Source organism: Babylonia areolata, chromosome 25 (genome assembly GCF_041734735.1).
Source record: "Babylonia areolata isolate BAREFJ2019XMU chromosome 25, ASM4173473v1, whole genome shotgun sequence".
NCBI classification, from domain to species: Eukaryota; Metazoa; Mollusca; class Gastropoda; order Neogastropoda; family Buccinidae; genus Babylonia; species Babylonia areolata.
The window spans coordinates 5,263,705-5,277,500 of record NC_134900.1 but is presented as its reverse complement, the minus strand read 5'-3'; the positions used below and the strand labels follow the sequence as shown (position 1 = coordinate 5,277,500).

Below are 13,796 nucleotides of genomic sequence, written 5' to 3'. Positions count from 1 at the left end.
CTCTGTCAGCGGGAATGCTCATAATCCGCTCATCTTAAACCCTTTACTTGCACATCCACCCCCACCCCTGCCTACCCCTCCCACCTCCAAATGAAAAAAAACAACAACAACAAAAGACAACGACCAACAGAACAAAAGAAACAAGAAAACAGCTGTTCATCATGCAACAAATCCGCATTTGATGTTTCCAACCAGAAAATAAAAACAACAACAACAATTAAAAAATAAAATAAAATAAAATAAACCATCGTGTATTAAGACGCTCATCATAATACTACATTCACACAAAGATGATGATGATTATCAGTTAAGATGGATACGAAATATTTACTGGTGTTTTAAACTGCAGCGCTGGGTGGGTATCTTTCTTCCATTCCAGAACTGGGCAAATTGTTATCACTGCCAGTATGATAGTTTTCTATCCATCCCACCTCCGTCCACCCTCCACACACACACACACACACACACACACACACACACACACACACACACACACACTGCGATGATGAATGGCGACAGCGGTGGGTGTTACTGATTAGACAATAAATAACGAAGTGTGTAATTGGCCAGTCGGTTGGTATGGCAACCGTCCGTTGCGGCATGTTTGGGGACTGGATTCTTAGGATGATATGCCAGGGAGGGTGGGTAGGAAGTGTAGTGGAGGGAGAGGCGATCGACGTGGTTGGGTGTGATGCGTGTGTGTGTATGTGTGGCGGAGGGAAGGGGGAGGTGGAGGGGGGGGATGGTGCGTGTGTGTGTGTGTGTTAGTATTAGTATAAAATTCAGCTTCTTTCAACATTAAGTGATATCAGACCAAAAACAAAAAAACAAACAAAAAAATGTGGGGGTGGGGGGGGGCGCATATGTCCAGATTGTGTGTGTGTGTGTGTGTGTGTAATCTACCACATCCCAGTTGGGGTGACAGGATATTAAATCTTGAATCTTATGTAAAAGAAAAAAAGAAAAGAAAAAAGATAATGATGTTACACGGACAAAATTTATAAATCCAGTAAAGAAATAAAAATTGAGAGAAAAAGTCATGTAACACATCAGATATTTCCATAATTATAATTCCAACAAACTCGGATCAGTCATTTTCTTATAGTTGTACAACAGGAGTAGACTTCAAAGTAAATCACTTTACCCCTAAAGGAAGCTTGCCAATCAATACACTGTTGATTATGGTGATGGTGATTGTAGTGATGATGGTGATGATGATGGTGCAGTGGTTGTCGTGGTCATGATGATGATTATGATGATGATAATGATGCCGATTTCGTTTTTGATTTTCAGGTAAAGGAACAGAGGGAGCTGACACTTTCTGACCAGTGCAAGTGAAAAACAACAACAACAAAAAAAGAGAATTTTTAAAAAAAAAAAAAACGTGACCACAAACAGCCATATTATACAGCTCCATGTGACTGAGAAAGCCAAGCCACCACACCAACCAAACCAGCCAAGCCAAACCAGCCAGTGCTATCAAGTAACGATCTGGATGGTTTTGACCAGCAAAGCCAGCACCTAAGCAAGCGAAGCGAAGTGAAGTCTGACCCAGTCCATCCAAGCCATGGAGGTTCCTTTAAAGTTAGGGCTGCTGTGGGTCTTCTTGGGACTGACCACCCTCCTGGCCCCCTTGCTGCTGGCTGAGGAGATTAAAAGTAGGTGGTGGTTGTGGTGGTGGTGGTGGGTAGAGGTGTGTGTGTGTGTGTGTGCGTGCGTGTTGTTGGCTGGGGGTGAGGGGGGGTTGCATACATGTGGTTATATGTGTGGTGGTGGTGGTGGTGATGTTGGGGTGGATGAGCGTATGTGTGTGAGTGTGTGTGTGTGTGTACGCGTGCATATGTGTTGTTGTTCTTGTTGATGTTGTTGGTGTGTTTGTGCAGGAGTAAGTACATGCACACATGCATATATATGTTGAGTGTGTGTGTATTTGTGTGTGTGTGTGAGCGCGCTTGCCTCTGTGTGTGTGTGTGTGTGTGTGTGTGCGCGCGCGCGCGCGCGTCTCTCTGCCTGCCCCCTTTCCCGTTGACTTCTCTGTCTCTCCCCCCCCTCCCCTATTCCCTTCTCTCTCTCTCTCTCTCTCTCTCTCTCTCTCTCTCTCTCTCTCTTCTCTCACTCTCTCTCCTCTCTCTCTCTCTCCCCTCTCTCTCTCTCTCCTCTCTCTCTCTCTCTCTGTGTCTCCATCCACCCATCATTCCATCCTTTCCCGTTCTTGCTCCACCCTCGTCTCCATCTTCTCCCTCAGTGTAGTCTGGGATGGATGGGGATGGTGTTGCCCACTGCTGAAATTCCACTCTTGAGATGATAAGACCGACAACAAAATGAATGTTGTTTGACAGTCCTCTCAATCTGGTGCTTTCAGACTGTAAACCGGCGGCCATCGTGAGGCAGTCCAGACCCATAGTGTACTTCCAGAGGAAGCTGAACGCCACGCTGGCCTGTATTGCCAAGGGAGACCCCACTCTGAAGTGAGCGCCACTTTATCTCGCTTCAGTTTTAAACACCTTTGTATTCACTCATTTGAGGAAAATACAATGCAGCAATGAAGACTAAAACAGTAAATACAACAAGTATACATGTGCATATACATGAAGAAGATCAAATATGTACGTTAAAGATCCTGTAGTCCATGTCAGTGTTCAGTGGGTTATGGAAAAAAGCATATCCAGCATGCACACCCCTGAAAACAGAGTATGGCTGCTCACATGGCTGGGTAAATAAACGAAACGGTCATACAGGTAAATGTTACATGTCTTTCTCAGAGTGTGTATGTGTGTGTGCCTGAAATCTAATTGAATGACACAGGAAATGAATGATGAGCGCCCAGTGGCAGCCGCCAGTCGGCTCTACCCAGGTGGGCAGCCTGTTGTGCAAATGACCCCATGTTTGTGAAGTGCTTAGAACTTGGTCTCCAACCAAGGATAGGCGCTATATAAGATGTATCCATATCATTCATTCATTCATAAGTACTGTCCCATTGATGAGTATCAACAATATATATATATATATATATATATTTTTTTTTTTTTTTTTTTTTTTTTTTTTTTAATAGTGACTGGATTTCTGATTTCATTGTGTTGCTTTTATAACTGTATGCGATTGTTGGTAGGATGTACTTTTAATGGTTTAATTACAAAATAGGCATGCATACTGCATGATTCATTGCCTCTTTAAAGCTGCTTGAATGTTGTAACTCAAGACACAACACTTGTATGTTGTGTATGTAACCTGCAATTTGGCAAGTGGTTTTTTTTGTTGTTGTTGTTGTTGTTGTAGAAGCTGCTTCTGTTAAACTTGTCAACAACAAAACAAAGAAAAAGAAAAGAAAACGAAAGAAACTACTGTCCATTTGATAAGTATCAAGAGTATAAACCACCGTCACCACAATGAGGGATAGTGACTCACCTGTTGGTGCCAGTGATTCCCCCCCTGTGTCAGGTACACGTGGCTGAAAGATGGAGAGCAGTTTGACGTGAGGGCCAGGGACAATGATATAACCACTGTCCCATTGATATGTATCAACGATATAACCAACCATTACCTGTCAGGTACACATGGCTTAAGAACGGGGAGCAGTTTGACGTGAGGGCGCAAGGCAGGGGGCGGCGCATCACCATGGTGCCGGGCGTGGGCAGCCTGATGTTCTCACCTGTGGCGGAGGAGGACGCTGGAGAGTACCAGTGCAAGGTGCGACGCTTTCAGACTTAAGCTTGATGATTTGTATTTGTATTGCTCGCTTTTTTTTTTTTTTTTTTTTTTTTTTTTTTTTTTTTTTTTGTTGTTGTTGGTCACAACAGATTTCTCTCTGTGAAATTCTGGGCTGCTCTCCCCAGGGAGAGCGTGTCGCTACACTTGACAGCGCCACCCCTTTTTTCTTGTTCTTTTTCTTTTTTCTTCCTGCGGTTTTGTTTGTTTTCCTATCGGAATGGATTTTTCTACAGAATATTTGCCAGGGACAACCCTTTTGTTGCCATGGGTTCTTTTATGTGCGCTAAATGCTTGCTGCACACGGGACCTCGGTTTATCTTCTGATGAGAATGATGTTTAATGTGCAATTATTGCTTCAAACAGCTTGATACTGCTACTACTATACTTTTACTGCTGCTTCTACTGCTGCTGCTACTGGTACTACTACTGCTGCTGCTACTGGTACTACTACTGCTGCTGCTGCTGCTACTGGTACTACTACTGCTGCTGCTGCTGCTACTACTACTGCTACTACTATTACTACTACTACTACTACTACTACTACCAGTGTACCAGAGCAGGGGGCAGCGCCTCGAAACTAAAGCGTGATGATAGTGATGATGATGATAATAATTTGCATTTATAGCTCAGAACAGCTTGATACTACTATTATACTACTGCCGGAGAGTACCAGTGAAAGGTGCAGTGCTTCGAAACTAAATCTTGATGATAGTGATGATGATGATAATGATAATGATGATAATGTGCATTTATAGGTCAAAACAGCTTGATAGTACTACCACTACTGCTACTACCGGAGTGTACCAGTGCAAGGTGCAGCGCTTTGAAACTAAAGCTTGATGATAGTGATGATGATGATGATGATGATAATGTGCATTTATAGCTCAAAACAGCTTGATACTACTTATGCTTCGATTACTGCTTCTACTACTACTACTAGTAATAATGTGCAATTACATTGTACTTACCTGTGGATCTTGGCACATTTAACAATATTACATGTAGTATAAGACACAGGAATAAAAATGCTATTTAAAAACAGTTTGATAACACTTGTGCGCATGCATGCACTCACATGCACACACACACACACACACACACACACACACACACACACACACACACACACACACACACACACACACACACACACACAAAAGAAAGAAAGAAAGAAAGAATAAAATAAAAGATGGCAGTTTGGTGGAGGGGGTGGGGGTTAAATGAATCTAGGTCCTTCTCCCCACAGACTGAAAATGTGTTTGTTGGAGGGGAGGAGGGGGGGGGTTGCATGTGATTGATTGATTGACAGATTAAGTGATTGATTGATGATCCCAAGGTGCACAACCCATGCAGCACCTCACTATTGATTGGTCCATTCATTAACTGATCGATTGATTAATGATCACAAGGTGTGGCACATAATAATGATAATAATAATGGTATTTATATAGCGCTGAATCTTGTGCAGAGACAAATCAAAGCGCTTTCACACCAGTCATTCACACACATGCATAACTCTAAAACTGGAGAAACTGAAGACAAGGAAGAGGCAGGGAAGGGAGGCTGTTTTGGGAAGAGGTGGGTTTTAAGGCCAGACTTGAAAGAGCTGAGTGTGGAGACTTGACGAAGCAAAAGAGGAAGTTCATTCCATTTGCAAGGTCCAGAGACAGAGACAGAGAAAGACAGGCCAACAGTCGAGTGTTTGAATCTGGGTATGCGTAAACAGAGTGGATCCGAAGCCGATCGTAGTGAGCAAGATGGAATGTAGAGGTGAAGGCAGCCACAGAGATAGGAAGGGGCTGATTTGTGAATACATTTATAACATAGAGTGCTGATCACTGTTGATTGATTGATAGATTGATTAACTGATTGATTGATTGATGATCACAAGGTGTGGCACCTCGCTGTTGATTGATTGATTGGTTGATAGATTAATTAACTGATTGATTGATTGGTGATCTCAAGGTGCACAACCCATGCAGCACATCACTTTTGACTGACTGATTTGATTGATTAACTGATTGATTGACAGATGAATTAACTGACTGACTGAATGACGATCCCAAAAGGTGCACAACCCATGCGGCACATCGCTGTCGATCAAGACGCAGCTGCTGCAGGCGACGATCAGCCCCTTCCCCAGGATCAGCGAGCCAGAGACGGTGAAGGCCATCCTGGGGCGGCCCCTCAAGCTGGAGTGTCAGCCCCCCTTCAGCGTCCCTGATGCCACCCTCAGCTGGGTCAAGGTACCAGGCTTTTTTTCTTTCTTGTTTCTTTCTTCTAATTATCTGTCACATTCTTTTATCTCTTTTTTTGCTTGCTGCCAAGTTTCTGTTTGGGGAAAAAAACAAAAAATCCCACTCGACAACGCCAGATCTTTTAGACATGTCGCTCTCGGTCACGTTATTTGGCTCATGTCAAAACAATACAATGGACTTGTTCACGTTGTAGGAGTAGTAGTAGTGATAATATTTGTGTAGCCAAGTGCTCAACTGGCTACTAACCGTAGTTCAATTCACAGCACATGCTGTAAAGCGGACGACAGTTTAACTGCAGTGACAGTGTCCAGCCATTGACATGAGGAGGTACCTCCTGTGGTGTAAGGCTATTGGATTCAAATTTGAAACATACATTGTTAAGTGTCCGCCGGTGACTTTCCGAGGTGCCGCTCTCAAGCACACATCGAGCGTGTCGCACACACAGTCAGCTGCCTAATATTCTACTGCATTGTCTTCTCTACTTCTTCTTATCTTCTTAATAACTATTGTAAAATAAAACAATAGAAAACCCTTTTTGTGACTGGCCGCTACATGTTTCTGGCCTGCGCATGGATCTTTGCTATCTTTTCACCTTCATACTCTTGTAATTTAGTAAATGAATCATTCTTTTGTACCGTCCCCTTTGATATACCACTCAGGCTATCACATGGCTACATTTGTATGAGTAGTATTAGTATTAGTTGTACTAGTAGTGGTGGTATGAGTATTAATATTAATGTTCTTGTTGTTGTTGTAATGCTCAGCATATGTCACAGATTGACAAAGTTTACAGTTGGGCCAACAGCAAAGTGAGAGCTGTATGATCAAAGGTTTCCCCCATAGCAATTGGAAATCATTTACAGCTTAGTCTTCTGTGAAGTACCATGACTCTCAAACTAGGAGGCAAAATTGCACTGGCTCTTAGTGCTGCAGCCTTGGGGGGTAGGCTAGTTGGCCTTTGGGAACTGGCCATCCTAAAAACCCTCTTGGCCAAGAGAGTGGGGATGTAACTTGGTGGCAAGACACTCTGCAGCCTTGGGGGCAAGTTGGTCTTGGGGAACCATCCACAGCGCCCAACCGTCCTAAAAACCCTCTTGGCCGAGAGACTTAGAGAGTGGGGATGTAACTTGGTTGCAAGACACTCTCCACTAGAATCAAATTCTAGTGCAGATAGGCGAAACAGAAGTCACCTGTGTTGTTCTGATGGTTATAGTCGAAAACGACTGACTATCATCATCTGCCGTTATTGTTATTATTCTTATTTTCATTTTTATCATTATTATTGTTATTGTGATCATCAAGAATATCATCATCATCATCATTACTGTGATTATTAGTATTATTGTTGGTAGCAGTAGGAGTACAAGTAGTGTTGATATTTGTATGATTATTAGTATTATTGTTGGTAGCAGTAGGAGTACAAGTAGTGTTGATATTTGTATGATTATTAGTATTATTGTTGGTAGCAGTAGGAGTACAAGTAGTGTTGATATTTGTATGAGTATCATTAGCAGTAGTGGTATCAACATTAGCATTATTGGGGTCATTGTTGTCGTCATCGTTACTGTCAAGGAGTCTGATGAGGAGTACATGGATGTCTACGATGACCTGGCCTATGACTATGAGGACGAGGACATGTTCAACAACGTGGAGCTGGGCCGCCGCATCACCATGGACTACGCAGGCAACCTGTACTTCGTGGCCGTGGAGGCCGAGGACTCACACAAGGGGCTGCGCTACGTCTGCATGGCCACCAACATCCAGGTGCGCTCCATCGTGCAGGGCATGGACAAGTTCATCGAGATTCTCGGAAGTGAGTTGGTTTGGTTTCTTTTTCCTTTCTTTTCTTGCTAATTTTGTTGTTGTTGTTGTTCATCGGTTTTAATAGGTCAACATTTTAACAAAGCAATAAATACAATCAAAATATGTGTCAGTACTGTTTGATTCTATTCAGTACAGTACCAAAACGGTAAGAGAGCAGTTTTGATGAATACAGTACACACCAATACCACAGTTCAGTGCAGTTGAATACAGTATAGTACACAACCACGGAGGAAGGTGGCAGAATGGTTAAGACGCTCAGCTGCCAATACAGAGAGTCCGTGAGGGTGTGGGTTCGAATCCCGCTCTCGCCCTTTCTCCTAAGTTTGACTGGAAAATCAAACTGAGCGTCTAGTCTTTCGGATGAGACGATAAACCGAGGTCCCGTGTGCAGCACGCACTTGGCGCACTGAAAAAGAACCCATGGCAACGAGAGTGTTGTCCTCTGGCGAAATTACGTAAAATGAAATCCACTTTCATAGGTACACAAATATGTAAGCATGCACTCAAGGCCTGACTAAGCGCGTTGGGTTATGCTGCTGGTCAGGCATCTGCTCAACAGATGTGGTGTAGCGTGTATGGATTTGTCCGAACGCAGTGACGCCTCCTTGAGAAAGTGAAACTGAAACTGAAACACAACCTGGGACAACACAATGCAACACATATCAATGCAGTTCATCAGAATCAGAATCAGAATACCTTTATTATCTCATAGAGAAATTATTAAGTGTGGTGAAGTCTGTGATACATGCCAATTATAAGCAGCACAGTAAAATATGGCATACAACATAAATATAACAAAATAACACTCAAACTCAGTCATAGCAAAGCAAGTGTGATAACTTTCCATTATTTAAAACACACTTCAGTTCAGTACTGTGCAGTACAACAATACAATACAATACAACAGTACAGTACAGTACAGTACAGTACAGTACAATTCAATGAACAGACTGCATATCATAAGGAGAAAATATAATGCAATACAATGCAATGCAGCACAGCACAGCACAGCACAACATCACAGCACAACACAACACAACACAGCACAGCACACCACCACAGCATGGCACAGCACAGCACAACATGACATGACACCACACAACACAACACAACACAACACAATGCGACACGACACTTTAACGTGTGTCTCCTTGTACAGAGAGCCCAGCCAACGAAGCCACCTCCCTGCAGTGGCACTCCCCAGAACACGAATTGGTGCTGGAGGGAAAGAAAGCCAAGTTCAAGTGCATCTTCTCTGGAAAGTACGCCCTCTGCTTCTTTCCCTCAGTGGTTTCGTTCATGTTTGTTTTTCACACCCCAATTTTTCTTGAGTCCTGTGCAGTGAGTAGGCTTGACTGTCATTTAGGAACAATGTCAAATGCCTCCCCACCTCCCCCACCCACCCCCTTCTTTCTTTCTGTCTTTCTGTGTTTTCATGCTTTGGTTTTCTTAACTCTTATAATGCTGCCTTATTATGAGTGTCTTAACTTCAGCTTTTTGATGCGTTTTTCATTCAAAAGCAGGCATGGTGTAGCGTATATGGATCAGTCTGCACACTTTGATGACGCCTCCTTGAAACTCAGCAAGCTGGTTGTTGTCCTCTGGCAACATTCTGTTAAGGAAATCCATTCTGATAGCTACACAAATCTCTCTCTCTGTCTCTCTCTCTCTGTCTCTCTCTCTCTGTCTCTCTCTCTATATATGTATGTGCATGCACACAAGGCCAGACTGGCACATAGGGTTATGATGCTGGTCAGGCAGGCATTTGTCTAGCAGATGTGGAGTAGCATATATATATATATATATATATATATATATATATATATATATATATATATATATATATACACACAGACACATACACATGGATTTGTCTGAATGCAGTGATGCCAACCACCTTGAGGAACTGAAAGTGATGTGCTGGTCAGGCAGGCATCTATTTATCAGATGTGGAGCAGCACACACACACACACACACACACACACACACACATATATATAGAGATAGAGATATATATAGATTTGTCTGAACACAGTGGCGCCAACCATCTTGAAAAACTGAAAGTGATGTTCTGGTCAGGTAGGAATCTATCTAGAAGATGTGGAGCAGCATTTGTATACACACATATTTGTGGAAACGCAGTGACGCCAGCCACCTTGAAGAAACTGAAAGTGATGTGTGTGTCCCCTCGCAGCCCCACCCCTGAGGTGCGGTGGCGCCGGGTGGACGGTGGGCCCTTTGACCCGGAACGTATGGTGCAGAGCGTCGACCAGCACGAGTTTGTCATCTCCAACGTTCTCCACGAAGACGCCGGAGAGTATGTGTGTTCGGGGCAGAACGTACTGCTCAGGGAGGCCATTGAGCAGAAGTTTTTCCTCTCTGTGGAGTGTGAGTAGAGTGGTGGGAAGGGCTTTGTGATGGTGTGTGTGTGTGTGTAGGGGGAGGTAGGGGGTGCAGGGGGGGTTGTGTGTGTTTGTGTGTGTGTGAATGCACATGTATATGTACTGAATGCGTGTGTGTGTGAGTGAGTGGGTGTGGGTGTGTGTGTGTGTGTGTGTGTGTGTTAACATACACATGTGTGTATGCTTTTGTACAGATGTGTGTGTGTGAATATAGATGTACTTGGGCTACATGTGCATGTGAGCATGTGTTTTAGTGTGTGTGTGTGTGTGTACTGGTACTCTTGTTTGTTGGGGGGTTGTTTTTTTTCTTCAAAATGTCTGTTTTGAAACAAACAGAAAAGGACTACATTAAGGTGAACTTACACTGGCACAAATACACTTGTTTCTTTATTATTACTGTAAAGTTTAATTGCATATGTGTGCCCTAGAATTTGGGACACTTTATTTTCCATATTTCAGTGATGAAGAATCTGCAGTGCAAGTCCAGTTAGGTCTGGGAGTACCTGACAAAGCTGCACTCTCATGATATATCCTGGTGTCAGCCATACTGAGAGATACAGACACATCCATGAAGTGGACAACCCTGGCGTTGTGAACCCAGTCTTCCCATTTCAGCCCATGGGAAGGAGCCAGTCACGGGTTGAAAAAAAAAACCCACCGCTGATGGGGTTTGAACCAATGTCCTCCCAGTTGTCAGTCTAGAAACACTGACCACTTCAGCGCCTTCGCTGGTTGAACGATTTCTCTGTCATCGGGAGTTGTGTGTTTATTTTCACAAGGACCACTTCTGCCACTTTGTGTGAGATGAGATTAGATTTTGTTCCATCTTTTTTTAATTTTTATTTTTAACTTGTTTATGGTTATGATAATTAGTAGTAGTTTTTTGGTTTTTTATGTTAATGTTTTACACAAACCAGGGTTAGGCCCTCAAGACCTGATCAGCCAATTTGGTATGTGTGAAGATCAGGCATCTGCCTTTTTTTTATTCTTTATTTCTAATTTTCAACAGCAGATGTGGTGTAATGTATATGGATCTGTTTGCTAAAATTGAAACTGAAGCTTTAACTAAAACTGTCTTTTTTCTTATTTTTTTCAGCCCGACCTCGGTGGACCAAACGTCCGGAAGACATGGAGGTGGGCGTGGAAGACAACGTGACAGTGGTTTGCAGCGTGGACTCCAACCCTAAAGCCAGCGTGGAGTGGTACATCAACGGTGTGCCCCTCACCGGTGAGAGTCATGACACACGCACTGCAGTTCTTACCTGGCTGAAACACTAGCTGATACAAAATGGTGACTCCACTGATAAGGATATATATATGATAGTCAGTTGTGTCCGACTATGACCATCAGAACAGCAGAGGAGGCAACTGCTGTCCCAACTATCTAGGCTAGAATTTGATTATAGTGGAGAGTGTCTTGCCCAAGTTACATCCCCATTCTCTCAGCCAAGAGGGTTATAGGACAGTCAGCGTTGGGATGGTTCTCAAAGGCCATCAAGCCCCCAAGACTGCAGCACTAAGAGTCAGTGCAGTCTTGCCTCCTCCTTTAACAGTTATAGTCCTTCACAGAAGACCAAGCTGTAAATGTTTTCCCATTGCAGTGGAGAAACCATTGATGAGACAGCTCTCACTCTGTTGTTGGCCCAACTGTAAACTTATGCCGGTCTGTGATATATAAGCCGAGTTTTGGGCCAAATTGATAACTGATAAAGATAATAACTACAATGAAGGTTCATTCTGCAGACCCCCAGGGGAATTGTGATGTTGGGGGTTGTGGTGGGGAGGGGATGGAGTGAAGGTATGGGTAAGGGGGGTGGGGGAGGGGGGGGGTGATAGAGTTTGGGTTGGGGGTGGGGAGTAGGGAATTGGTGTGGCTCATCCATTTCTTGATTAAAAACTCATAACAAGGTGGATAAAGTAAAAAAAAAAAAAAATCAAGACGAAGAGCTCAGAGCTAAAAAATAAAAAGAAGTTGATGATCGCATGGGTGGGAGTATTTCTATACATTATATCATACTGACTTGTGTTACACCATTTTGACGATGTTAGTTTATTTTCCCATTTATTTTACTTTGTTTCAATCTGAACTTTCAAGTTTTAATAAGCTTTCTATTGGAGCATGGAGGATTACAATAACAAAAAACATACCCTGGACTCGTCAGCTTATGCAAATGGCAAAGTTAGAAAAAGTTGTTGAACAAAACTTCAGTATACATGGTAAATATGCACAAGATCTTTCCACCTGTCCTCTCCATGATGATAAGGTCAGCAGGGTGAGAGGTGAAAAGCCATGGACATTACTTGACCAAATAGAAAACAAAAACAAAAAAACCCAAGTTCAATGGAGCTCATGTCATACATCCAGTTTTCCACAGCACAGAACGAAATAGTTGAAATAGTATGTCTGTCCAACCATGTTCCTGTCTGAATTCCTTGCAAGTTCATTGTTGCTGCATACTCTGCAATAGCTGAAGGTGTTAAAGGTGTATTTCATCTGCAGTGTTCGTCTTCGTTCGTGGGCTGCAACTCCCACGCTCACTCGTATGTACACGAGTGGGCTTTTTACATGTATGTCCGTTTTTACCCCGCCATGCAGGCAGCCATACTCCATTTTCAGGTGTGTGTATGCTGGGTATGTTCTTGCTTACATAGCCCACCAAATGCTAACATGTATTGCAGGATCTTTAACGTGCATAATTGATCTTCTGCTTGTGTCATGCAGGCAGCCATACTGCGTTTTCAGGGGTGTGCATACTGGGTATGTTCTTGTTTCCATAACCCACCAAACGCTGACATGGATTACAGGATCTTTAACATGCATAATTGATCTTCTGCTTGTGTATACTCAAGAAGGAGGTTCAGGCACTAGCAGGTCTGCACATATGTTGACCTGGGACATCAGAAAAATCTCCACCTTTTACCCACCAGGCGCCGTTACCGAGATTTGAACGGGGGACCCTCAGCTTGAAAGTCCAATGCTTTAACCAGTCGGCTGTTGCACCCACCATCTACAGTGATATGTATGCAAAATTCTGGAAATGGTGATGATGATATTTCAGTATGGGAAATATAACCTTCAATGCAAGGGACAAAAAAAAACAAAAAAAAACACAACAAAAAAAGTTTGTCTGAAAACGCCTGTTGGTTTTTAACTCCTACCCCTCCACACCCCTTCCCTCCCCTACCCTTCCGTTGCAGAGTCCCCGCCAGACCAGAACCGCCGTCTCCTGGGCAACGCCTTGGTGTTCACCAACGTGACCCAGGAGGACACGCAGGTCATCCAGTGCAACGCCTCCAACATCCACGGCTTTCTGTGGGCTGACATCTTCCTGCAGGTGCAAGGTCAGGGACGCAGCAGCGGAAGTGTTTCTGCTGTGTTGCTTCGTTGTTTGGGGGTTTTTGTTTTTTCTGTTTGCTTGGTTGTGGAGGAGGAAGGTGAGGAATTTGGTTTAAATGTCCTGTGACTCAGCCAGCGTCCAGCATCACATACCAAGCCCTGACCTGGAACCCGCAGGGAAAGAGGAAGAGAGGCCGGCCTTTGCAACAGCTGGAGGCGAGATACCGAGGCAGAGCTGAAGCAGCAAGGGACCAACTGGACTGGAAT

The 13,796-nt window shown here is 43.6% G+C and overlaps 1 protein-coding gene across 5 annotated transcripts in view; it reads left to right on the top strand.

The window, feature by feature from the left end:
• The window catches only part of LOC143299903 (neuroglian-like), a 119,997-nt gene that overhangs the window by 65,389 nt on the left and 40,812 nt on the right, over positions 1 to 13,796 (top strand). For all 5 annotated transcript variants that reach the window (XM_076613411.1, XM_076613410.1, XM_076613405.1 and 2 more), the window contains 9 exons: positions 1,294 to 1,658; positions 2,363 to 2,468; positions 3,549 to 3,687; positions 5,778 to 5,954; positions 7,539 to 7,779; positions 8,950 to 9,052; positions 9,985 to 10,178; positions 11,289 to 11,420; positions 13,391 to 13,534. In XM_076613411.1, coding sequence (XP_076469526.1) covers positions 1,568 to 1,658; positions 2,363 to 2,468; positions 3,549 to 3,687; positions 5,778 to 5,954; positions 7,539 to 7,779; positions 8,950 to 9,052; positions 9,985 to 10,178; positions 11,289 to 11,420; positions 13,391 to 13,534 — 1,327 coding nt within the window. In that variant the 5' untranslated portion in view covers positions 1,294 to 1,567. The remainder of the gene's footprint in view (positions 1 to 1,293; positions 1,659 to 2,362; positions 2,469 to 3,548; positions 3,688 to 5,777; positions 5,955 to 7,538; positions 7,780 to 8,949; positions 9,053 to 9,984; positions 10,179 to 11,288; positions 11,421 to 13,390; positions 13,535 to 13,796) is intronic.